Genomic DNA, 24,791 nt, shown 5'->3' on the forward strand with positions numbered 1-24,791 from the left:
TAATTTTGAGCAATGATAATTTGTTCTCTTATGTCTTATTAAAATATATATACACGCAGCTTTAAAAATACTAAACACTATTTGAAGATTTATGCTCAGGTATTGATAATTGCTATCTGAAATTTAAGACATCAGCGTAAATAGCTCTGTCACTGTATAAAAATGAAATTCTGTTTTTGTTCTCTCTTTTTTAGTAACATCTTCAAGGGGTCAGCCGTGTGCATGTATAGCATGAGTGATGTGAGAAGGGTATTCCTTGGACCATATGCTCACAGGGATGGTCCCAACTACCAGTGGGTGCCTTATCAAGGAAGAGTCCCCTACCCACGACCAGGAACTGTAAGTGACCTAGGTGTTCAAGATAGGAAATGAGTACATTTATGCTGAAGACTCAACAAAAAAGCAGCTATGCACATATTTAATGCAGATTATGTAAAAGAATGATTCCAAGACTATAAATGAAAGCAAGATGAGGATTTTGTCTGATACCTTGAAATTCCACATTTAACAACATGTTCTTCAGAGACATCAGTGTTTAAGTTCAGTGCCTACCAGTAGTTATTGCCCATAATTTCTAAAATATAGAAACTGAAAAGATAGCTTTATTTATTTTCTTTTCTGAAAGGGATATAGTAAAAATGGGTTTCATGGAGAGCTGAGACAGTTAAGATACACCTGGACTTATTCTCTTTGATCATGGTGAAGGCTCAAGAATTGCTATTAAATAGGAGGAAAACGTTTTTGACCAGTATTTTCTTCCTGTGAAAATCCCTCAAATAGGTAAAGAAGATATGCAAGAAATAAAATTACCTCATGGAACAGGGCCCCCATATTTTAACAGATGCTGTCTACTCTCACTGGTCCCTCTCCTCTAGCAATCCTAGGCACACTCCAGCTCAAAAAAATTGGACAGAGCTCATAATAAAACCAGCTTTAAGCCCACAGTTTAAAGTAGGGAGAAAAAAAAAGAAAAGATCAATATGGTCAAAAGTCTTGCCTGGAGAATCCCAGAGACGGGGGAGCCTGGTGGGCTGCTGTCTATGGGGTCACACAGAGTCCGACACGACTTCAGCGACTTAGCAGCAGCAGCAAGCAAAGTCATCAATATGATGTCAGAAGTTCTAAAATATGTGGATGGATTCATCCACTGCAACATTTTCTAACCCTAAAAATCTTTAAGGAAATAATTTCATATGATGACAAAACTTGTTCTTTAAATTTGTTTAATTGTACATGAGTTTTATTGTTTAATTCAAATGCTGTTTTTATATGATTTTATTGGACATAGAATGCTTTTAATCTTGTTTTCTGTATTACTAAACTTACTTAGGATTTCATAAAGATTACTTCTAGTTGATGGATTTTGTAAATAAAAAATTAAATAGACTTTCTGAAGAATAAATGAACAAGATAGAATATCCATTGATTGTAAGAAGCCAAATGGTTTTATAAAAATGTATATGATATTTACTCCATTTCTTAATGATCAACTGTTTTACTTTGTTGATGGACAGTTTTCATAACTTATGGCTGTTTTTAATCTCTATGACTAATTAATGTCAGTGTATTCTAATTATAAACTTGCTCTGGGCTTACTTCAACAAACTTGGTGGAAGTCTTTCATTAGATACTGTGCTGTTATTTGGAGCTACAAAGTATTTGATCTGAAGATGTCTACAGTGTGTTTAGAATTAATAGCAATTAAAATTTTATTTTTGTCAGGCCTATTTATATGTATATGCATATTATATTCAGTAGCCCAATTATTGTCCCCATCTTACAGATCAAGACTCTGAGGCAAAGAAAGGAGCCAGGACTAATTCTGGCAGTTTTGTTCTAGAGCCTGAATTCTCACCCATTATTCACAGATAGTTGTTATAGCATGGGGAATCATGGTAGCAATTTGCACCAAGTGCTGGAGGCAGAAGGCAGAAGGCCTTAATTCCTTCTCTAAGCCAGGAGTTAGAGAAGGGCTTCCAAGAGGAGATAGCACCATGCCCTGTGAATAAAATTCACTTAGATGAATCCATTAATTTCAAAAGTGGGCTTCTCAGAATATGTCATTCCATCTACACTACTGGAGAAAAACACTGCTGCTGCTGCTGCTGAGTCACGTCAGTCGTGTCTGACTCTGTGCAACTCCATATACGGCAGCCCACCAGGCTCACCGTCCCTGGGATTCTCCAGGCAAGAACACTGGAGTGGGTTGCCATTTCCTTCTCCAATGCATGAAAGTGAAAAGTGAAAGTGAAGTCACTCAGTCGTGTCTGACTCTTAGCGACCCCATGGATTGTAGCCCACCAGTCTCCTCCATCCATGGGATTTTCCAGGCAAGAATGCTGGAGTGGGGTGCCATTGCTTTCTCCGGGATAAAAACAAGTAAGTGGCCTTCAAACAGTGTGTCAATAGAATGGCATTTTCAAACAAAAACCTACAGCTTAAGTAGTACTAAATACAATGATAAAAGCTAGGCAAGAAAATGAGACAAATTATAAGATAAAAATCTAAAATAAATAAATCTCTTAATATGCAATCTTACATTTCTAAATTTTTGCAGGTTATTTCTAAATGGTGGTAGAAAAGCAAAAAAAAAATTAATGTCATAAAATATGTTTTATTGTTTCTTTTAGGAGTTTATACTGGAGAAGGCAATGGCAACCCACTCCAGTACTCTTGCCTGGAAAATCCCATGGATGGAGGAGCCTAGGAGGCTGCAGTCCATGGGGTTGCTAAGAGTTAGGCATGACTGAGTGACTTCACTTTCACTTTTCACTTTCATGCATTGGAGAAGGAAATGGCAACCCACTCCAGTATCCTTGCCTGGAGAATCCCAGGGACAGAGGAGCCTAGTGGGCTGCCGTCTATGGAGTCGTACAGAGTTGGACACGACTGAAGCAACTTAGCAGTAGCAGGAGTTTATACAGCTATACAGCTACTTGATATTTCATTAAATAAATATTTTTTTTTAATTTACTAAAACAGAAATAATTCCCTAAATCCCTTAACTGATATATTAATGTGTTATTGTGTGTGTATCTGGTTACTATATACATATATATTCATAGATAGACAGACAGTCTTCCCATTTAAAAACAAGTTTTATTTATTTTATTTCTCATGAATTATTAATGATCTGTATCAAGGTAATGACAAAGACAATTGATTTCTCCTTCTAAGCCTCTTGCAAGATCAGGAACCACTTAATTACATTTCAGCTTTCAAACTCTTAAACTAAATGGCAGAAATTACCTAAGTGTAAGGCAAAAAAGCAAGAAACGATGATATTGTACTCTAAAAGCTTTTACCATATAACTAAATGCAATGAAAAGACTAAAATCGGAATTTTCTTGTTTTTGTTTTATTGCCTTAAATGGAGCATTTAAATCAGAGGTGATGTTATGGCAGTATACAACAGTGCATTCTGTCTGGCTTTCTATGGCTATCATCTTTTCTGCTTGGTCCAGTGTGTTTGGTCAGTTTCTGTGCCATACAAGTTGGTAAACACTTTGAATAACACATCTTCTTTTCCCCAAAGTTACTGTAATTATTAATAATATTTTTGGTACTTTTGTAATATTTTTTCAGGGTTATATTAAAATAAAGCAATAAAAAATAGTTTATATTTTCTTAATTTGAAAGGAACATGTTTATGTTTATCATGATATCATAGGAAAATATGAGTGTCTTCAAGAAAATTATTGACTTTTTCTAAACTAATGATTAATTGCATGCAGTGATAACATATTTCATTCGCTATTTCAAATTCTTCATTGATAACGTAATGTAGATGGTATTGTCACTAATAAAAGGCATCAGACTTCTGTACCCTGAATTCATTAGATACATTTATAGTTCCTGGTGAGAAATGATGACATCCCATTGAGACTTAGAATATATTTAGAAAATATATACCACATATTATATCTACTAATTTAAGCAACATTTTTTTTATTTTTGAGTTTAACAGTTACTTAAATTTAAAAAAAATTGCAGATTTAAATTCTAGACAATTGAGGCCATATAATATATAAATTATAGTCCTATTCATTATATTGTAATCAAAAGATATTATTCTCTTTATTTTAATAGTGTCCCAGTAAAACATTTGGTGGATTTGACTCTACAAAAGACCTTCCTGATGACGTTATAACATTTGCAAGAAGTCATCCAGCCATGTACAATCCAGTATTTCCTATCAATAACCGGCCGATAATGATCAAAACAGATGTAAATTATCAGTTTACACAAATTGTGGTAGATCGAGTGGATGCAGAAGATGGGCAGTATGATGTCATGTTTATTGGAACAGGTAAATGTTTTAACTTCAGCTCTAAATGTTCTTCCAGAACATTGCGTTTAACTAATTAAGTATACTAAAAACTGAGGGAATGTTTTATAGTCACTGTCAAGGTATGCTGTGCTGTGCTTAGTCACTCACTCATGTCTGACTCTTTGCGACCCCATGGACTGTAGCCTGTCAAGCTCCTCTGTCCATGGGGATTCTCTCAGCAACAATACGGGAGTGGGTTGCCATGCCCTCTTCCATGGGATCTTGCCAAACAGGGATCCAACCCAGGTCTCCTGCATTGCAGGCGGATTCTTTACCATCTGAGCCACCAGGGAAGCCCAGAATACTGGAGTGGGTAGATTATCCTTTCTCCAGGGGATCTTCCCAACCCAGGAATCGAACTGGGGCTCAAGGTATAGTTAACCTCTGATAAATAACTATAAAAATCCTGAACATTGTCCCATTCTAATGTGTCATGATTTTAGACAAGTTGACATTATTAACTTAAATCTCCTTTTCAATCAAAAGTTGATAAGTTTAATCAGGTAAAGATAATGATTAGGTGAACAATCAGTGTCTATAATTGAGTCATAACTCTTTTTTGACCAGTGGTTTTTCAGGACAAAGATATTGCTCAAACCATGCATAAAATTCCCAAGACAGTCAATAGATGTTCTATAATATATTAATGCAAAACTATCTGAACTTTACAATTATTGTAGAGTGCAAAAAACTTCCAGAAAATAAATTCTGGCAACACAATTTGTTAAGTGTGTTTACCATACAATGAGAAACAAAACGAAGCAAACCAAACTTCATCAGAAAAGCAACAAAGTAGGCCTAAGGAATCAGCATATACATTTTAGATTCATTGCTATATAAATTTAACAGTATACCTTACCAATTATGTGGCTAGAAATAAGAATTTTGTAGGTAGGTATATTTTCAGAATGAATTCCATTACTGTTATATTACTCTATCTCCCCCCTACTCTCTTTAATAATACTATTTTGAAAGCACCAGTTACAAATCTGAAACTTGCTACTTAGGGTCAGATTCCAAGGTAATAAATTCCTGGTCTCCATTAACGTTAACTGACATAAATCAGTGGGAAAACAGAGTGAGTGCTCCACTGAAACCTTGTGTAATAACATTTATTTTCCCTTGGTGAGAAACAGAGAAAAAAATTGCATTAACTATAGAGGAATGGCATCTGCGCAGTAAGTGCTTTGAAGACTTAAAGTTTTATAACAAAATTGTGAAATACTTAATGTTATCAGGTGTAACAGTGTCAGGTTCTGAGCAATACGTTATAGTTTCCTTTTATGGGGGAGAAAGTTTCTCTATCAAATTAAAGAATCCCAGTGAGACTTGGAGTTCAGTAAAAGTCAATGAATTGCAAGTATCAACTTCTGGTTATAAATATCTTGAGAAATTATAAGATGATAGGATTTCTCTTCAATAAATATTAGTTTGTCATTTAATGTCAAATTATAATTAGATCTCTCTACAGAGTAGTTAAGCTTGTTCGATAAACTCACACTTGCCTTTTTCTTCACCTCTGGCCTTTAATGTTGAAAAGTCCCCCACTCATTGTCACTGCAACAAAAGCTTGCTTCTGGCAGTTTGACCAAAGAAATCCAAGCTTGAGTTTTCAATTCTTCTTGGGACGCGAGCTGTCTTTAAAGGAACCAATTTTATGAGCATGTTGAACATCTGATGTTGTGGATGGCTATTGGTCAGCACAGAGCAGGGTCATCTGTCAGCAAAGTAAATTGATTACAGTAATTTTACCTTTTAACTAAGTTGCACATTGATCCTGGTTGAGTAATCTGATTCAATTTGTGTGAAATTGTTTGAAATACTACTCAGTAAAACTTGATCTGGAACACAGATAAGGTTATGTTTGGATACTGGAGACCGATCAGAGGCACAGAGTAGATTAACCTAATTTACCTTTAATCTTTGGTGTTATGAGTAGTCTAAGGTCCTGTAAACATAGAAAGACCCTCTTAAAAGAGGGCTTTAAAAAAAAACTTTACAAGGGATACACTAGCAGCCTTTCTTGAGCTCACATACCACATCATATTGATCTCCTGAAAATGGTTATCTGTGGTATGAATAGTTTGAATTATTTTTATGGTGTAACATTTTTTACAGACAAGATTTTTCTTCTCAAATAATTTGTCTGTTAAATTTGATTAAAATGAGCCATGCATAGCTAAAAATAATTGATCATCTGATGAAATGGAATGTCAAAGAGTCAAATTTTTGAATTTCATAAACCCCTGTTCTTTCTTCTATCAAGAATAGAAACATATCTCTAAATACTGGAAAATTAGTAGGCTTCCCAGGTGGTGTAGTTGGTAAGGTTGGTAAAGAATATACGTGCCAATGCAGGAGATCCAAGATATGTGGGTTAGATCCCTGGGTTGGGAAGAGACCCTGGAGTCGGAAATGGTAACCCACTCCAGTATTTGTGCCTGGAAACTTCCATGGACAGAAATGCTGGTGGGGGTTGCAAGAGTCAGACACAACTGAGCATGTACACAAGTAGCTTCTTAACCCAACTTAGAGTAAAACTGGCAACTCTTAGCATTAAAACACTTTGTATCTTTTAGCAATGAATAAGCAATACTTGAAATCTCTATTAAAATGTATTCACTTTAACAGTTATTTTATTATTTATAATGATGAATTTAAAAATTTTTAGCACTCTGTTAATTAAACCAAAGCCAAAATTAATTAGGCCAATTATTGAAAAACCACTCTAATAAGTAATCTAGTATTTATTATGAGAAGTCAGATTATTGTCATTTAGCACTAAATGGTCATTGAGCTGTCTTTTTAGGGACCTCTAAGCACTAAAGGCTTCCTCATGGGAAGATGATGAGCAGTCGGGCTCTGAAGTTCAACTACTTTTGTTGCTTGGCAACATTGCTTCCATTTTGCTTGAATATTAAATATTGATAGTAGTTCCTGATTTCATGACAAGAACGAGAAAAACTTGTCATGTCAAAGTGTGATTTTTCTTCTTTTTTATTTCTTATTGGATGAAAGATTCTTCAATTCTATAGTGCTTTAATATTTTCCAAAGTTTCACACATGATTCCATATAACCCCTTAATAATCCTTTTTTGCTCCTACCCCCATATTGTCCCTCCCCCATTCTCTCTTCCCACTGTTAACCATTCATTTTGTTCTCTATGTCTGTGAGTCTGCTTATTCTTTTGTTATATTCTAGTTTGTTGTATTTTTTAGATTCCACATATAAGATAGATGGGGTTTGTCTGACTCATTTTACTTAGCATAATGCCCTCCAAGTCCATCAATATTGCTATAAATGCAAAATTTCTTTCTTTTTATGGCTGAGTAGTATTCCATTGTGTATACACGTACATCTTCTTTATCCATTCATCTGTTGACAGACACCTAGGTTATGTGCATACCTTGGTAGGTGTAAATAATACTGCTGTGAATATGGGAGCGCATGTATCTTTTTAAGCTACTGTTCTTGGTTCTTTTCTGATATGTACCCAGCAGTATGGTTGTTCTGATTTTAGTTTTTTGAGAAGCCCCCATACTGTCAAACTGATACTATTTTTAATTTAGTTTTTTTTTGAGACACCTGATAATTGAGATTAAAAATAAAAATAATCCAACTTAATGATTATTTTATATATATACATTTTTTAATTACACAGGTTTAGAATAAAACCACCTTCAAGGCTTCATATATTTCTAAAAAATTCAATTATTTTTATTCCATAGCTACATTTATATTTTATCTAGTTTCATGAAATGCATTTGAATATATATTACTAATGCTATAACAATAAAATAAATTTTAAAAGGCTGACATCAAAATGCCATTCTTTCTATTCAATTACTGATATAATTTATTAACACTAAACTCTCTTTAGATCTGTTTAAATTGTGGTGTTCTCTACTTTCTTTCAAAGATGTTGGAACTGTTCTTAAAGTAGTTTCAATTCCTAAGGAGACCTGGCATGATTTAGAAGAAGTTCTGCTTGAAGAAATGACAGTTTTTCGGGTGAGTGCTGCTTAATTTCAAGTGTCGACAAGTTCACTTGTATGTCCTTCCCCTAGGACAGCTGCACACTGATCTTGGTATGGACAAGTAGTCTGGCATACTCTTCTAATTAGCTTGTCAATTAAAAAGCCAGACACTAGTCAAAATAAACCTTGAAACTTTCAATGCTAGTTAAATCTAAAAATGTAAAGAAATATATCCTTGGCTCATATTTTGTTTTCTCAGTGATAAATTATATGATTTACATTTTATACTATTAATGTAAGTTACCTCACTGAACAAACTCTGTGTGCCTCCGGCCTCCCAAATCCCTTCTTTCACACTTTATGGTATAATTGGGGTGACAGATGACTTCCGTGAATGTATTAAAGAAATACATTCAGAATAAAGGAATGAAGACATTTCAGTAATTTTTAAAATCTTATTTGTGAGTTGTTTTATCACATTTTTCTAAAGAAATCATTTGTTAGCGAAAGAAAATGTTCACGATTTTTATATCACTGGTGGAAAATTTGTTACGAATTCCTAGTCTTTACAAATGGCACCCTACTCCAGTACTCTTGCCTGGAAAATCCCATGGACGGGAGGAGCCTGGTGGGCTGCAGTCCATGGGGTCGCTAAGAGTCGGACACAACTGAGCGACTTCACTTTGACTTTTCACTTTCGTGCATTGGAGGAGGAAATGGCAACCCACTCCAGTGTTCTTGCCTGGAGAATCCCAGGGACGGGGGAGCCTGGTGGGCTGCCATCTATGGGGTCACAGAGAGTCGGACACGACTGAAGCGACTTAGCAGCAGCAGCAGCACAAGTAAGAAAGGTACTGGTAGTTGTCCCTTTGTCATGAATCAATCACTTATGGCTCAGCTAAGTTTATACAAGATTGGGGATAGAGGCAGCAGGTTATGTGTTGCGGTGAGAGTAGAAAACTAAAGTAATTTAACATATACCACAGTCTATTTTTCCTTTTAGAAAATCAGCTAGGAGGAAGTTTGAATTGACATACCTTGATATGAATTATTTATGAAACATAACAGAGAAATGATGCCTATCAAAGGTGTTATTTCAGTTTTTGATAGAAGGTAAAAACAAACATTTATTTACTAAAAATAAATTGAATTATTTAGTGGCAGAAAATGAGAAATGTCAGATCTAGTCTCATAACTAAAAATTACCTCATTTAGTCTCCAGGAATTTCAGACACTTTATCTATAAAGTGAAGTGTCTGTATTGAAGTTTTCAGTTGACTTAATATTTTGATTGTAAGCAAAATCTTCCCAAGACTTCTTTTAACCCTGTACTTATTAACTCAGTAGGGCTCTTGCCCTATTATTTCAGTAATTGTTTGAAGAGAAAATAAAGTAAAATATGGCAAGTTCCTAATTGATATTGTTTCAGGTAAAATTGTAATTAGCTTTGAAATATGTAACTGATAAATCATGACACAGACACCTAGTAGGAACTAAGAAATGTTCTACTGGGAAGGTCTTAGGTTCTTGAATCATACCTACATAATAGTTCTGTTTGGACCACAAAGAGTTCATCTGAGCTTTCCCATCAGTATAGACAGGGAAAATAATACCTATCTCACAAGGAAGCTAGAAGAATTAGAGACACTATCTGTGGAATATCCAGGACAGTGCTAGTTACTGTGCTTAGAATCTTATCATCAATATAATTTTACTTGTTTTAGTTTGTCTACAGTGAATATAAGCTGCATTTACAGTAGCTTTCTCTGTTAATCCTTGGCTTAAGTCTTAAAATCACACAATCATTATAATTCTACTATGATTTTTAAAATTTAAGCACTTGGACCTTATTTTGTCTGTTATAGAATGATGACTAATTCCTATCTTCCACTGCCTCCCATTTCAGAATTTACACATTGATACTTTAGCCTACAAATTCAAAAATCAGTCCAGTTCAGTTCAGTTCAGTCACTCAGTCGTGTCTGACTCTTTGTGACCCCGTGAATCGCAGCACACCAGGCCTCCCTGTCCATCACCATCTCCCGGAGTTCACCCAGACTCACATCCATCAAGTCGGTGATGCCATCCAGCCATCTCATCCTCTGTCATCCCCTTCTCCTCTTGCCTCCAATCCCTCCCAGCATCAGAGTCTTTTCCAATGAGTCAACTCTTCACATGAGGTGGCCAAAGTACTGGAGTTTCAGCTTTAGCATCATTCCTGCCAAAGAACACCCAGTACTGATATCCTTTAGAATGGACTGGTTGGATCTCCTTGCAGTCCAAGGGACTCTCAAGAGTCTTCTCCAACACCACAGTTCAAAAGCATCAATTCTTTGGCACTCAGCTTTCTTCATAGTCCAACTCTCACATCCATACATGACCACTGGAAAAACCATAGCCTTGACTAGATGGACCTTTGTTGGCAAACTAATGTCTTTGCTTTTGAATATGCTATCTAGGTTGGTCACAATTTTTCTTCCAAGGAGTAAAATACAGTTTTCCAAATGGACTGTGTCAGTCGTATAGGGTCCATTTAGATTTAGCAAACAAATATAGGCACTAAGAGGCAGATATATAAATTTCTGTCTTATATCCATTATTGTGTCTCCAGAGCCTAAAATATGTTTTCAACCAGCATTTGTTAAATGAATAAAGAAATCAGTATTTATGCAAAAAATGAAATATGAAAAATTAAGGAGTTTAAAGTCTTGTCTATGGAGACCCTCCTTAAAGTGAGGTGCCAGAGTATAAGGAAGATAAACCAAGAACAGCAACAAGTTATCCTGCTTGATTATATCCCATATTATTTTCTAGTAGAAAAAAAAAAATTTACCAATTATTTTTTTTTAGAAATCTATATTGCCACCACCATGCCAATGAAGTTATAGGAGCTACTAAAATATTATGTTAACTTTATAATTTCTTAATTATTTCCATAATCTTTTACTTTTGGATTTGTCGTGGTTCCTCTACATATTCCCTTTTAGTTACTGTATATTATTATAACAAGTTTCATTTACTAATTCAGCTCTAAACAAACATGTCCACCATTGTTCTGGCACAGGGCTAAGTTCTAATGAATCAGGGATGGACACTATAAACATGGGCTCTGACCTTACCCAGCTTAGAGACTCTTTCTAACATGTCTTCCCTCATAGTTTCAAGTACTTGATTTATTATTAGTACAATTAAGTTTTATCTTGTAGAATTATATTGCTATGCCATGCCATTAAATAAGGTTCTTTTTTCTATCATTTAATCGGAATATATACAATTTTGAAATAATGCTGTATTCTAGCTAATTTTCATTCCTTGTATCTCTGGGATTTTAAGTTTATATTTCAAATCTTATCTAGATTTGTTTTAGTAAATCAAAACAAGTTTTAGTTTAAAAATGCTACTTCAAACTGTTAAATGACTTTCAGCAAAATCTTCAGAGATGGGAAGCCAGCAATCTTGCAAGCACAAGTATTTAGTGTCTACTAGATTTTATTAGTATTTTGCAATTTCCAAAGGATTACACAATCTAATTATACCTGTAATAATTACTGAATGATTTCTGCATGGTTTAAGATGTCATGAGAGAGGTTCTTTATCAGTTTTTAACAATTAGGTATAAATAAGTAATAATATGCTTTCATGGAAATAATTGTTTATGAGTTTATGATTTTATGAAAAGATTGTTTGCAACATAGGGACGCATCTTCCTCAGATAAATATTCCATTTCTCTCCCATATTGTCTGCCATGCATTGTTGTCATTATTATTTCTTTGGCACTCAAGTAGACAAAATGTATTCGGGCAGAGTTTAAAGAAATATTTACTTTCAACATTCTATTCTATCAGGCAAAGTTCATACATATATTGTGGTCTAGCAATTGGAATATTTCACTGTCAAACTTTGTTTAATTTTGCAGAAGTAGGGCAAAAAACACAACACATTAAAGCAATTTCTATATACACTGATACTAGCAGAGAAATGTTATAGTTTCCTTATTTTTATTTGAGCCTTGCATTTAACATAAAATTTAAAAAGGGTTAACTGAAGCACTATGTTGATTTGACAAGGTGAATAGACAAGGAACAGATTTAGGGTCCTGGTGGTATCTGATACTCTTGGATTTTAAAAAGAAAGACATTAATGTCAACCAAACAGTTATATTACCATAATATCATCTCCAGGAGACCATATTCATTATGTATCTTTGCTAGACTGAATAACCAACCTCATATAAAATTCTAATTAAAGCCAGTACTGTGTCCATTGCCATTTTGAGGTTGGTTTTAAGAAAACACCCTGGTTAATCACAGGACATTCCAGTGGTTCTAGTTACATCTAAGATACTTCTATTCTGGGTGAAATCAAATCCCAATCAGAGTATAGTAAGAAGAGTATTGCTCAGTGATGAAATTTCCATTTTAGAGTAAAATTTTATTGGGAAATAAGAGATGAAATAAATTGGCTTCCCAGGTGGCTCAGACAGTAAGGAATCTGCCTGCAATGCAGGAGTTGCAGGTTTAATCCCTGGATTGGGAAGATTCCCCAGTGGCTACCCACTTCAGTATTCTTGCCCGGAGAATTTCATGGACAAAGAGTCAGACACAATTGAGCAGTTAACACTTTCATTTTCATAGGACTCTAGAAATTACTTTAAATAGCTATCATATATTCAAAATGGTATTAAAGTACTAAGACACAAACCTATTTCAAATATTACTTGTAACATAAACTCGTGTTTGAATCACAATTACTGTGATATTCCAAACAAATTGGTTAAAGTCAGTTGAGCCTCAACTTCTTCATCAGTTTTTTTTGTTTTTCTAATTAAGGTTACTAGTCAATTGTAGCTGTTATTAACTAGTTAAATAAATGACAATCTCATTTAAAATAACTGCTTGAAAATTCTAAATCTATACCTTGTTAAAAATATTCAAAAGCTGTGAAAACTAGAAGTATGCTGACTTTTACTTTATGCACTTGAGATTTTTTTTTTCCAGTCCAAGGAGGGTTTTACTTTTGATACAGTGGCTGGTTATATCAAGTTGCAATGCATTTAGTACAGTGGATTTTATTTATACTGCTATTGACTGCAAAGGATTGCAAGGCATTTACATAGATAATACATTCATTTTAAACCCAATTTATGCAGTATTCCATGAACAGCTGAGCAAACAAATGAAAGAGTTTAATTTTCATTCAAATGTAAAACATAATTGATGCTTTCCAAAACCTAGTCGGTTAACTCATTCTAATGGAGCTTCAGCATGCTTAGCATCCAGGGAACGCTATCTGATTCTCCTGGGATCAGCAGGTTGAAAAGCTCTGCAAGTGTGAAAGTTTAATAAGGGCTAGATTTAAAATATCTGAAAAAAATATATATAGCAAATTAGAGTCATAGAAAATCTTGAAAAGATGCTAAGTTTTTAATTTCATTTTTACTCAAACTCCAGTTAAATTTGCAATTAAAACCAGTTTCATGAAAAAATGCTTATAAAGCTACATGTGTTTTAAATGGAAGTCATATTCACTACCAACTAGGCTCAGAAAAAAACATAGCTTATTTAAATGGATGTCATCTCAATATATTGTCTGTTAAAATTCAACCACAGGCAGCATGTAGCACATCCTATTCCAAACTGTTTCATGATTTAAAATATAAGTAAGCTGCTTTTAATAGAGAGAGTCTACGATCTTAATTTAAGAACTTTGAAATCATTATATGGCACAGTGGAGTTTCTTGTATATTGAGGTTTGTTTTGTTTTACAATTTATATATAACGTGATCATTTCAGTCTGCCTTACAGACATTTTAATTTTGTATTGTCAGTGTATGTGAAATGTGTGAAAATTCACCAGCTTCATTTATAGATAGTTTCACTGAAGTTGTTTGAAAAGAGCCTAGACATAGCTAACTTTCATTTTAATTATACTACCTATTAATTCGCTAAGAAATGCTTTCCTTGCACCTTGGCTATAAAATTTATTTCACGAAAGTCTCCATGAAGTTAGCTGCTTATATACATAACAACATAACCATTTTCCCTGTGAAACTGTTGGAATGGAAGAAGCTGCTGTGGAATATTTTTCTGCTTTAAATTCTTTGTTTGGATTCACTGATTCCAATATTATATAAACCTAAATATAACAATCAGTTTTGTCTTTTAAAACAAAAAATCTATGATGACTTGGTCCCTTGATTTTTGTGATTTGATGGAATAAATTTCAAAAATCTTATTTCTATATAGAGAAAATTGATAGATATTCCTTTCATCATCGTTGTCTTTATGATTGATAGTTCCTATAGAAAATTGTTATCTTTAATATCATTAAGTTATGAAAATGGGTAACTGTGGGGCAATTCTAAATTATCCTATCAAATTAATTTACATCCTAAATCATTTGTCTCATTTATGTCTCAGGCAGATAGTCTTAAATCTGTTAAGAAAATTCTGTGCTCAGCTTAGATATCAGGGTTCGAAGTGGAAATCTGCAATTCTATAGCACATAGGAGGTAATTAAAACCACAAGCCCAACAGGAAAAGAATGGAGCATCCAAGGAGGAGTGGATAGGACTCAGTAAGGAAAGGCAAACATATGAAGAATGACTAGAAATAGAAAAAACTCGAAAAAATTAAGAATAGTTAATAAAGAGTTCTAAGGCATAATGAAATCTAAATAGAGGAAGCAGTCAAGAATTGAGTGGTCACTAGTGCTATATCAAACAGGAAGTCCAGTAATCACAATAGACTGAAGCTTCCACTCAGCACTACAGGTTATCAGCCATCCCTCCTTCTGAAAATCATAGGCCTTCTCTCCAGAGTAAGGCCTAGAGTCAGTGGGCTGAGGGATACATGGCACCAAATGAGACATGAACGAGTAAAGATGGAGAATATAGAATAATCAGATTATTTTCAAATAAAATACAGATAAGCTTGAAGGATTGAGGAAAAACTTTTTTAAAAAGATGGCTCCCTGTGTGTCGTACAAATTCAGTGGAAGGAACAGAGTATAATGGAGAGAGTAAAAGAGATATGAGAGAAAGGGGGAAATTTGTAGGGAATGCATTTGCTTATTCCATTATTTAATAAATAATTACCAAAAACATGTAAATGTAGTTGACCTGTGAACAACTTTGGGGGTTAGAGGCCCCCACCTGCTGTGCAGGGGAATATCTGAGTGTAATTTTGCAGCTGGCCCTCCATATCTCTGGCTTTGCATGCGTGGATTCATCCAACTGTTGCTGGTGTAATACTGCAGTGTTAACTATTGAAAAAATCCATGTCTTTGTGGACCCACACAGTTCAAACCCCTTTATTCAAGGGACAACTGTAGGATAAGCAATCCCAAGTATATGGCAGTGAACTAAACAGCCAAAAATGCCTGTGCTGAATTAGCGTTGGGTGGTAGGCGATTGGGGAAGGCTTGGGGCAAGGAACATAGATGGTTAAGAAAATGTGACATGCCTCTTCCGCTGTCCTCACATCCTGTCAGCCTAACCTCGAATTCCCACTGGGTATCTTTCACTTTTTCCCCCCATACTTCTCTGACAGGCAAAAGGGCAAGCAAGAGTCACAGCTAGGGGTCTGGGAGATTTAACAGCCCGGTGGGCATGCAATGAGTAACTTTTCTTGGTACTAACCTCAGTGGATAGCTTTGAGAGAGTCATTGTCTACTATCCTCAGATTTTCTCTCAGTGTTGACTTCCATGACCTGCCTTTTTATTGGCTTTTCCTCCTTCCTCTCAGTCCTGTCTACCTTCAGATAAGAACTTTGAGGTATAGGAAGAAACGTGTACGACCCAAGATAAATATCACCTATAAATCATATACATACCACAAATGTCATATCTATGTATTTCTAGATAGTGATAAGCACTGAAGAGAAAACCTGAAGCCAAGGAAGGATATGAATGTGTATGTGAGTGTGTGTTGAGTGTATGTATGTGCATGTGAGAGACAGGAGAGATCTGAATAAACAGTATGTGACAAACATGTTTGTGAAGTATTTTACATTTATTAATTAATTTGATCATTATAGCAATCCTATGCAGAAGATACCATTTTATGTATTTTTCAGATGAGAAATTAGAAATAGTTTCTATACCACACCTAATATCAACCTTCTGACAAGACTTGTGTTACTACCATTTGAATTCATACAGTTTAACCCCTGAGTCCAGCTCTTTACACTTTCTTCAAGGCATGACTTCAGAGAGAACTTTCAGGATTTTGTTCATCCCGTCTAAGCCTCCTTCTCATTACCTTTCTATAAACCCCCCCAAGCTATCTCTTGTTAGTGTTGTAATTGTCACTGATGAAACAGGATGGATTGGAGTTCAGTGAAAGTGAATCTGAGAGAACATACTCAAATGTGTTTAGGTAAATAGTAATTTGGTGGTCTGAGTTCATTAGAGAACAGCATTTATTTATGTAGCCTACATATGCTTATAGTAGGCTTTAACAGAATACTTTAATAAGGGTGCTGGTGATTATTTCTTCTCTAGTCATGACTTCTCTAAATTAGTCGGTTGACAGAAATTAAAGAGATTATGTTCTTCAGCAGAGCCCCGAATGTAGACCTTTGCACCTTAAATAGTCATTTTAATGATAATGAAGTAATATCGTCTCAACCAAGCTCTTACAGTTCTTGCCAGCTGGACACCAGCTCTATACCCTCAGCCCATTCTTGGTGCTATTAGGAGCTGGTCTGACATTCTCACCTCAGCCACAGTGTTCTCCAGTTGAACATACAAATTTTCACAGAGCCCCAGCATCAGACGGGGCTATTGTCAGACCACGGTAAACCAGAACAGTAACAAGTCCATTCTGTAATCATGTCTGACACAGAAGAGAACATAAACATTGTCCAAACCATAAAAATGAACAATCTCCCCTTCTGCCCTAGTGACTGATTGCTACTTTCCCAATAACTGCTCTAGGTTCACTCTGTTTTTTCCTCCTTCTAAATGAAACTTATGAAGATACCTAATCATAGAATTACCTTTGCTTTGTGACAGCATCCAATATAAAGCGAAATCCTGCTTCCTGGAACTCCCTCAAATCACCTAAACACAAGTCCAAAACATATTAAGTCCTTTCCATCTCACTCTTACTGAGTCCCCCCAGTCTCCTTTATCATAGTGAGCAGTTCCCCCAACTTGATCCACAGGTATGTTCTTGATGGTCTTTAACTGGAAGATGCACTTATTGTCTGCTCCACACATAGAACACTTGTCTATGCAATTTCTTTCACATGTTTTTTTTTTTTCCCCCCAGTTATATTGCTGCTTGTAGGCACTGAAGTTATCTTTCTGAAAGTTTATGTTGGCATTTTGTAACTTTTCTAATTGACTGAACATTTCACATTTTCTTTTTCTTCTTTAGGAACCAACTACTATTTCAGCAATGGAGCTTTCCACTAAGCAGGTAATAACATTATACATTACAATTGGTAATCTATATTTTGTTAACTTTGTTTCAAATAGATAAATATATTTATGTTCCATCAAATTTTATAGGTTTATTAACAGTTGTTCAAAACACAAGAGGAAAAAAAACATTCTTACTATAAATAGCAGAATGAAAACTAAAGATAATTTCATTGCCCTCATGCTTTTGACCAGTCTCATATATGTCCTATGGGCTTCCCAGGTGGTGTGAGTGGTAAAGAACCTGCCTACCAATGCAGGAGCCATAAGAGAGGCAGGGTGGATCCTTAGGTCAGGAAGATCCCCTGGAGGAGGGCATGGCAACCCACTCCAATATTCTTGCCTGGAGAATTCATGGACTGAGTAGATTGGCAGGCTATGGTCCATAGGGTCACAGAGAGTTGGGCACGACTGAAGCAACTTAGTACCCTTGCACACATATATGTCCTATAAATATATTTATTAGATCATACGCAGGCAATGTCGCTTCATTCGTCTCCGACTCTTTGCGACCCCATGTACTAGAGCCCACCAGACTCCTCTGCCCGTGGGATTTTCTAGGCAAGAATACTAGGATAGGTTGTCATTTCCTTCTCCAGGGAATATTCCCAATCCAGGGATTGAATCTAGATCTCCTGAGGCTCCTGCATTGCCAACGGAGTCTTTAGCGCTGAGCCACCAGGGAAGCCCTCTTAGATCACTATTTGTTGTAGATTTTTATTTATAGTATTTCCTTCTTGGCCATTGTAACATAATTTCCTCAGTAATAACTCATATTTTCATCTGTATATCCTCTGAAATAACATAGGTGAATGTTTTAGAATATAAATAAATGTATAATTTAATTTACATGTACAAACAAACTGTATTATACAGGCTACTAAAATCATGCACTGGACAGTATATTTTTGGAGAATTTTGACTTAGTTAATTTTACATTTTCAGTAGTATCATGTGCTAGAGAAAACATTTAGTTTGGCTAAATAAAAAGGGAAACAGCAAAACAGTCCCTGCAAATGATAAATTATTAAACTCTTTGAATTCAAAGCTTGAGGACAGCATGTTAATAGTCTTCTCATTCCTGTTGAATGAATGCTTTGGCAGGACTCTTAATGAAATGCTCAATGATAATGGCAAAGCAAATATGATTTTAACTTCTAATGAATTATCTTTTCTGCAAAAATGTTACCTAGCCTTTCTATGAATATATCAAATTTAACTTTAAAAAAATGACTTGGATCCTGAGTTGAAATTAATTATTAAATAACCTAGGAGAAATAGTCAAAAAGTAGTCACTTTTTGACTTCTCACTCTCTGCAGTGAAAACTTACATACAAAATTGTTTAATATGAGACTGATTTGGCAGATCTTATTTCTGATGGCAGATCTTACTTACATGTTTTATCTCTAACCATGCCATTTTTTGTCATACAAGATGCTAAAATACTGTGCTGGTAAAACTTAGTAGATACCTTTTCAACACATTTGTATCAAAATACATTGATAATCTCCAAGATATTTAGAGAAATCCAGAGTGCAGATATTATTGACCTGATACTGTCATCTTATACTTCATAAGTATGTGTTCACCTGTTCTTGTAATCTAAAAATTGTCAAATGTTGGCAAGGAAATCCGGGGAGTTCCAGGATGGTAGCTAGACTGGGATATTCTTTCCTATAATGATTTTTAAAACTATTTATTTATTCTCTGCTGGACTTCGTCAGTCTTAATTACATTGCATTCAGTTTTGTAAACTATCTCTGTCTGTTTTAACATTTTTAAACCTACCTTAAGAATGGCCCATTAAACGCAACACATTTTACCAAAAAACAAAAACAATTTATCAACCTAAAATACTAGGTTAGAAGAAAGTAACCCTAGCCTTCATTTTCCATTACCAGAGTTTGACTTCATTCAGATGTGAGTCAATTTCATTTATGCTCGTGGAAATTTTAAAAGTGAGGCAGTAGTATCAAGAGGGACAAACGTGTTGCAACTAATTTTCTGGATAAATGGACTCATATCCTGCTTATGACCTGCAACTTATTAAGAAGGATAGTGAGAAAGCCTGTGGTGATGTTAAATTGGGCAGAAAAAGCACATCAGGTTATTTGCTGGTGACTGGATTATGCTCAATGGTGCCTGCAAGCCTCCCCTACATTTCATTTAGATGGCATAATTTATTTGCAAATCATTAATAGTACAGCAGAGTAATTGTAAAATGAAAACTACATTGATTGTATTAATTTTTTTCCATTTTATCACACTTTAGGTTTTCATTACAATGATTTCAGTTGCCATATTTTTCATTTCATATTTTTCTCAAGTATTATTTCTCCGATTTTCTGCCAAAGGGATCTGACAGATATAGAATTTATTATTTGGATAACAACTCCTTTATTACTCAATGCCATATTCTTAGAAATCTATAAGTATGAAGTTTTCTCATGCTTCTTAAAAGTTATTGGTCAAACATAGAAATCTTTTTCTTATGTATGACCAACTTGTTCAATAGCTTTTTAAATAATTATGTCCACAGTATATGGTTTGGTATATCTTATATTCACCAATGCCAGACATGCCTCTAAATACTGCTACCTCATTTTAACTAATCTATCATTTAAATATTATAGTTGTTTCATTTTTTTAAAATCACATTATGATTTCTTGCCTTCTTTTTTTTTGCCACTTAATTTTTTTTTTTTTAACTGAAGGATAATTGCTTTACAGAATTTTTTGGTTTTCTGTCAAACATCAACAAGAATCAGCCATAGGTCTACCATGTCCACTCCCTCCTGAACCTCCCTCCCGTCTCCCTCCCCATCCCACCCTTCTAGATTGTCATAGAGCCCCTGTTTGAGTTCCCTGAGGCATATAGCAAGTTCCCAGTGGCTGTCTATTTTACATATGATATTGCAAGTTTCCATGTTATTCTCTCCATACATCTCACCCTCTCCCTCCTCCCTATACAATCTAAGTTCGTTTTTTAAAGGTGCTTTTGGAAGAGAGAAATAATAGGAGGGAAAAAAGTTCTTTGCATTAGTTAAGATCTCTGTTAACAGTTAATCATAATTTGAGAAATATTATCACATGCAGGTCCTGTAGATGCTATAAGAGGGGTACAAATCAGTCTCATTTTCTCTCAACAAAAAGGCTTAATACTATTTCATCTTTTACTCCCAGAGACTTTAACTATCATTTCTTAATTTGCTGTGGTTTGTAGCATCTTTCAACATAAAAATACAAGGTGAATATACTGAGAAATTGAACATCTGTAATGTATACCATATTCCATATACTATACTGGAATACTATTTAAAATAAATATTCTTCACTTTACTGAAATGGAATAAGTAATATTTATCAGGATTACTACCTCCATAATAGTTTAGTTTTTATTGTATTATTTCTTCCCCCTTTCTTTTCCCTGTTTTGTGTTAACATATAAGTAAGTTGGTTAGCTTTAAGCATATAATTATTTTCTATATAATGCTCCTTACCGTCAATAATTTCTTAGATTCTAATAGATACTTTATCTTCATTCAAACATATCTGCTATATGTAGTCCATCTTTGAAAGCCAACTAGAAATGTGATTTTAATTATATCCATTGCTTACTAATAGGCAACTTGTAATACTAAAAGAGCACGCCTTAGTTCCAAGTCGGGCTTTTCTGTAACTATTCTTTTCTATAGTGGAGAAATTAAAATACACTTCTGGGGTCTTTTTTATATGTACTATCATGTTTAAGTACATAAAATTTTTCACATTTAATATTTATTATAATTATTCAATCATCTGGTACAAGAAAGGGAGTTAGTATAGTATATAGTTTACTATATATTGATAGTAAAATGTAGAACAATCACAAAACCGTTTTATTTGTATTTAATTTTGTGTTTACATAAAGTTGCAACTGATATGCTACATTGGGCAACTTTGTTAAAGGTATTTTTTAACTTGTATCAAAAACCTAAATTAATCACTGATATGAAAGCTTTTTTCCCTCCAGTTCTGGCTCCTTTGATAACTTCAAATTCATTGAGAATAACTCCAGCATAGGTGTTTTATTTGGATGCATACTTTGAAGCTCTAGTTAAACATGCTTATTTTATGAATAAGGAAGTTAAGTCTTAGGAAAATTATGTGAATGGCCCAAGATCAACAGAGAGTTAATGTCAGGCAAGACCTAGAATCCAGATATGTTGATGCCCAATATCCCACCTTTTTGACATTTGAGCTTTTTGTTCAAGCCCATGGCACCAAGCAGTGTGTCCTCGATTCCCCTAAATGATGATCTTTGAGTGAGAAGTTAATTGAGTACTTTTGTTTAAAGTAGTCTTCTGGAGGTAGTACAAAGGCAAGATGATTAAAATTGAGCAAAGCTTCTTACCAATACAAGCACCAAAACTTCACCCTTTCCCTGCTTATAGGAGGGCAAACCTAACGTGGAAGTCCCCAAGAGTCAAAAGCAAAAGATCCCTGCCTCAAAACCAATCAGAATACATGGCAGGGTAGGTAATCTGGTTAATCAAAATTATAAACAGCAGAATTTTAAAATGCAAGCTAAGAGCAAACTGAAGGTTTGGACTGTCCATTGCTCAGTAATGTCATTTAAAAATTTTTTTATTTTCATGAGATTTAATTGACATGTAACTACTACTGTCTTCCTTCATCTTCCCTTATAAAATATACCTGTTTCAGTCAAATATATGGATTTCGACCTTGATGTATTTTAGATGGTCACATTTTCTGCCAGGCCTTCGAAAAAATTACCAGAAATGAAATATTTTAAACCCACAAAGATAAATGTATGCTTGCTAAAGTATAACATTTTCTTTTTTTTTTCTTAAGGAAAAAGATATTTTAAAAACAAGGTAATTTTTGTCATAACAGTAAACTCTTTCCACAGCAACAACTATATATTGGCTCTACCACGGGGGTCACACAACTCCCTTTACACAGATGTGATATTTACGGGAAAGCCTGTGCAGAATGCTGCCTTGCCCGAGACCCTTACTGTGCCTGGGATGGCTCCTCATGCTCTCGCTATTTTCCTACTGCAAAGAGGTAGGAGGACTATTAGAAATAAATACACTGTTTGACATTTATCTTATCGGATTTCATTTTTGAAACAGCTTCTTCATATAAGTACATCATCTCTTTATTTCTGTGTATAAAGCAAGGTGTTACAATTCAGGGAACTCTTAGATATATCCTAAACTTCTACACAAACTTGCTTTACTTTTGTTTTAGAAAACAAAAACACCATCTTAATTTGGCAAAATAATCATTTCAATGTATTCTTTACTACTCACTCAATGCTACCTATTCCCCTTGATATTCACCAGTATTTAAGAAATAAGCAATAATAGATAAAAGTAATATACAATACTTACTAATATAAACCTAAAGATTAATGGTATGCACACAACCTATTGAAAAATTTAATAGAAATTAGTATTATTACACTGATGTATTCATTACAGGGGCAGTAAACTTTGCTTTGTTTTTTATTGTAGCTAATGTTTTACAAGAAGCTGTGAACATGACATTTTTCATTGCTAATGAGATGTGTTCTACAACATTTGGATCATTTAAAATGTTTTAGAAAATACTAGAGAAAAGAAATAACCCAAATATCTAATTAAATATTTTGATTACACATTAGATATTATTGACTGTAGTATTATCTACAACTTAAAACTTTCATATATTCAGTCCATATAGGTTAAAACACAGTTACCTTGTTAATAATAATATTAAATATAAATGTATTAACCTATTCCATTTACTAAATACTCAATTTTCTTGAGCCTTCAGTATTCAGAATTGAAACAACGTATTTGTATTACTTTCATGTATCTATAGACTTTGTTGGAAGTTTAAATTTAAAACAAAAACTTAGTTTGGAGATAATGTGTTACTGATAAAGAAACCCTGAATATACTAATAAATAGCAATATGATCTTGTTACAGCAATAAAATTAATTAAGATAAAGGTTTTATGCTTCTTAAATCATTTAGCTCTAGAGGGCTTTGTATACAGACTAAATGTTGCTTGAAAGTGTGGAATTCATGTTTGAACTAAAAATGTGTATTAATTTCATTCCATGTGAAATGTATAACATTGCCTAATTTAGTAATAATTCATTTGAATTTTAAGCTTTTCTTAATGAAAAATAATATAAAAATAACATCATAACTAAATCTGTAATACGTTAAAACCTGGATATTATTATATATTTGGAATGTTTACTGCATACCTAGAATCCAAGATTGAAGGAATTACAATTAACACATTTTTGTTGTGCCTTGCAGATTTTACCTAATCCAATTTCATGTGTCTTTGGAAAGGATGTTTAGAGGCCTTACAATTTATATATTCTTTGTGATGGCATTTTTCAAAAGCTTAAATGGCAGTAAAAAACACTCCGTCCCAAATGCTTTGTGGTTCGTGTTTCACAAGTTCTTTTGTTGGCACAATTTTGAAATGTGCACCATCTGTTTGATAGTGTCACCAATACTACAAATAGAAATTCATAAATACTTGGGACTTCTAAATTTATGAATACGGTAACCAATTCCATGTTTGCAGTTCTCAGTGGCCTTTGTTAGAACTTTCTTCAGTGTTGGTAACTAACTTGCAGCAAGACAATACCCATTAAAACAGATGCAGTATACAGTTGGGCAAGTGTCCCCCGTCTCTTCCCCAGTTACACATAAGCAGTCTCCATTTTTAGCCTTTTATTTGAACTACACGCCTTGTTTGCACCACAATGGCTGGAGACAACCTCCTTATTCCCAGTTAACCTTTAGCAAACTGTAGAGAGAAGGTGCCCAGAATGTACTATAACAAACATTATCTGAGCAGTAGAATGCAGGAGAATTTAATTTCAGTTTTATAGCAAATTTGCTTTTCTTTTAGGGGTAAGTTCGCCTTCTTTCTCACCTTCCTCTTATAAAAGGAGACTTGCTCCTTAATATTTGTTGTTGTTTTGTCCTTTTATTCAATTCATAAGTAAATTGGTTTGCAATCATTTTAACTATGTAG

The 24,791-nt window shown here is 34.3% G+C and overlaps 1 protein-coding gene across 4 annotated transcripts in view; it reads left to right on the plus strand.

Annotated features, from left to right (window-relative positions):
• The window catches only part of SEMA3A (semaphorin 3A), a 554,797-nt gene that overhangs the window by 495,976 nt on the left and 34,030 nt on the right, over positions 1-24,791 (plus strand). For all 4 annotated transcript variants that reach the window (XM_010804145.4, XM_024990793.2, XM_010804147.4 and 1 more), the window contains 5 exons: positions 195-339; positions 4,090-4,309; positions 8,251-8,342; positions 17,693-17,734; positions 22,650-22,807. In XM_010804145.4, coding sequence (XP_010802447.1) covers positions 195-339; positions 4,090-4,309; positions 8,251-8,342; positions 17,693-17,734; positions 22,650-22,807 — 657 coding nt within the window. The remainder of the gene's footprint in view (positions 1-194; positions 340-4,089; positions 4,310-8,250; positions 8,343-17,692; positions 17,735-22,649; positions 22,808-24,791) is intronic.

Source organism: Bos taurus, chromosome 4 (genome assembly GCF_002263795.3).
Source record: "Bos taurus isolate L1 Dominette 01449 registration number 42190680 breed Hereford chromosome 4, ARS-UCD2.0, whole genome shotgun sequence".
In the NCBI taxonomy this organism is placed as follows: Eukaryota; Metazoa; Chordata; class Mammalia; order Artiodactyla; family Bovidae; genus Bos; species Bos taurus.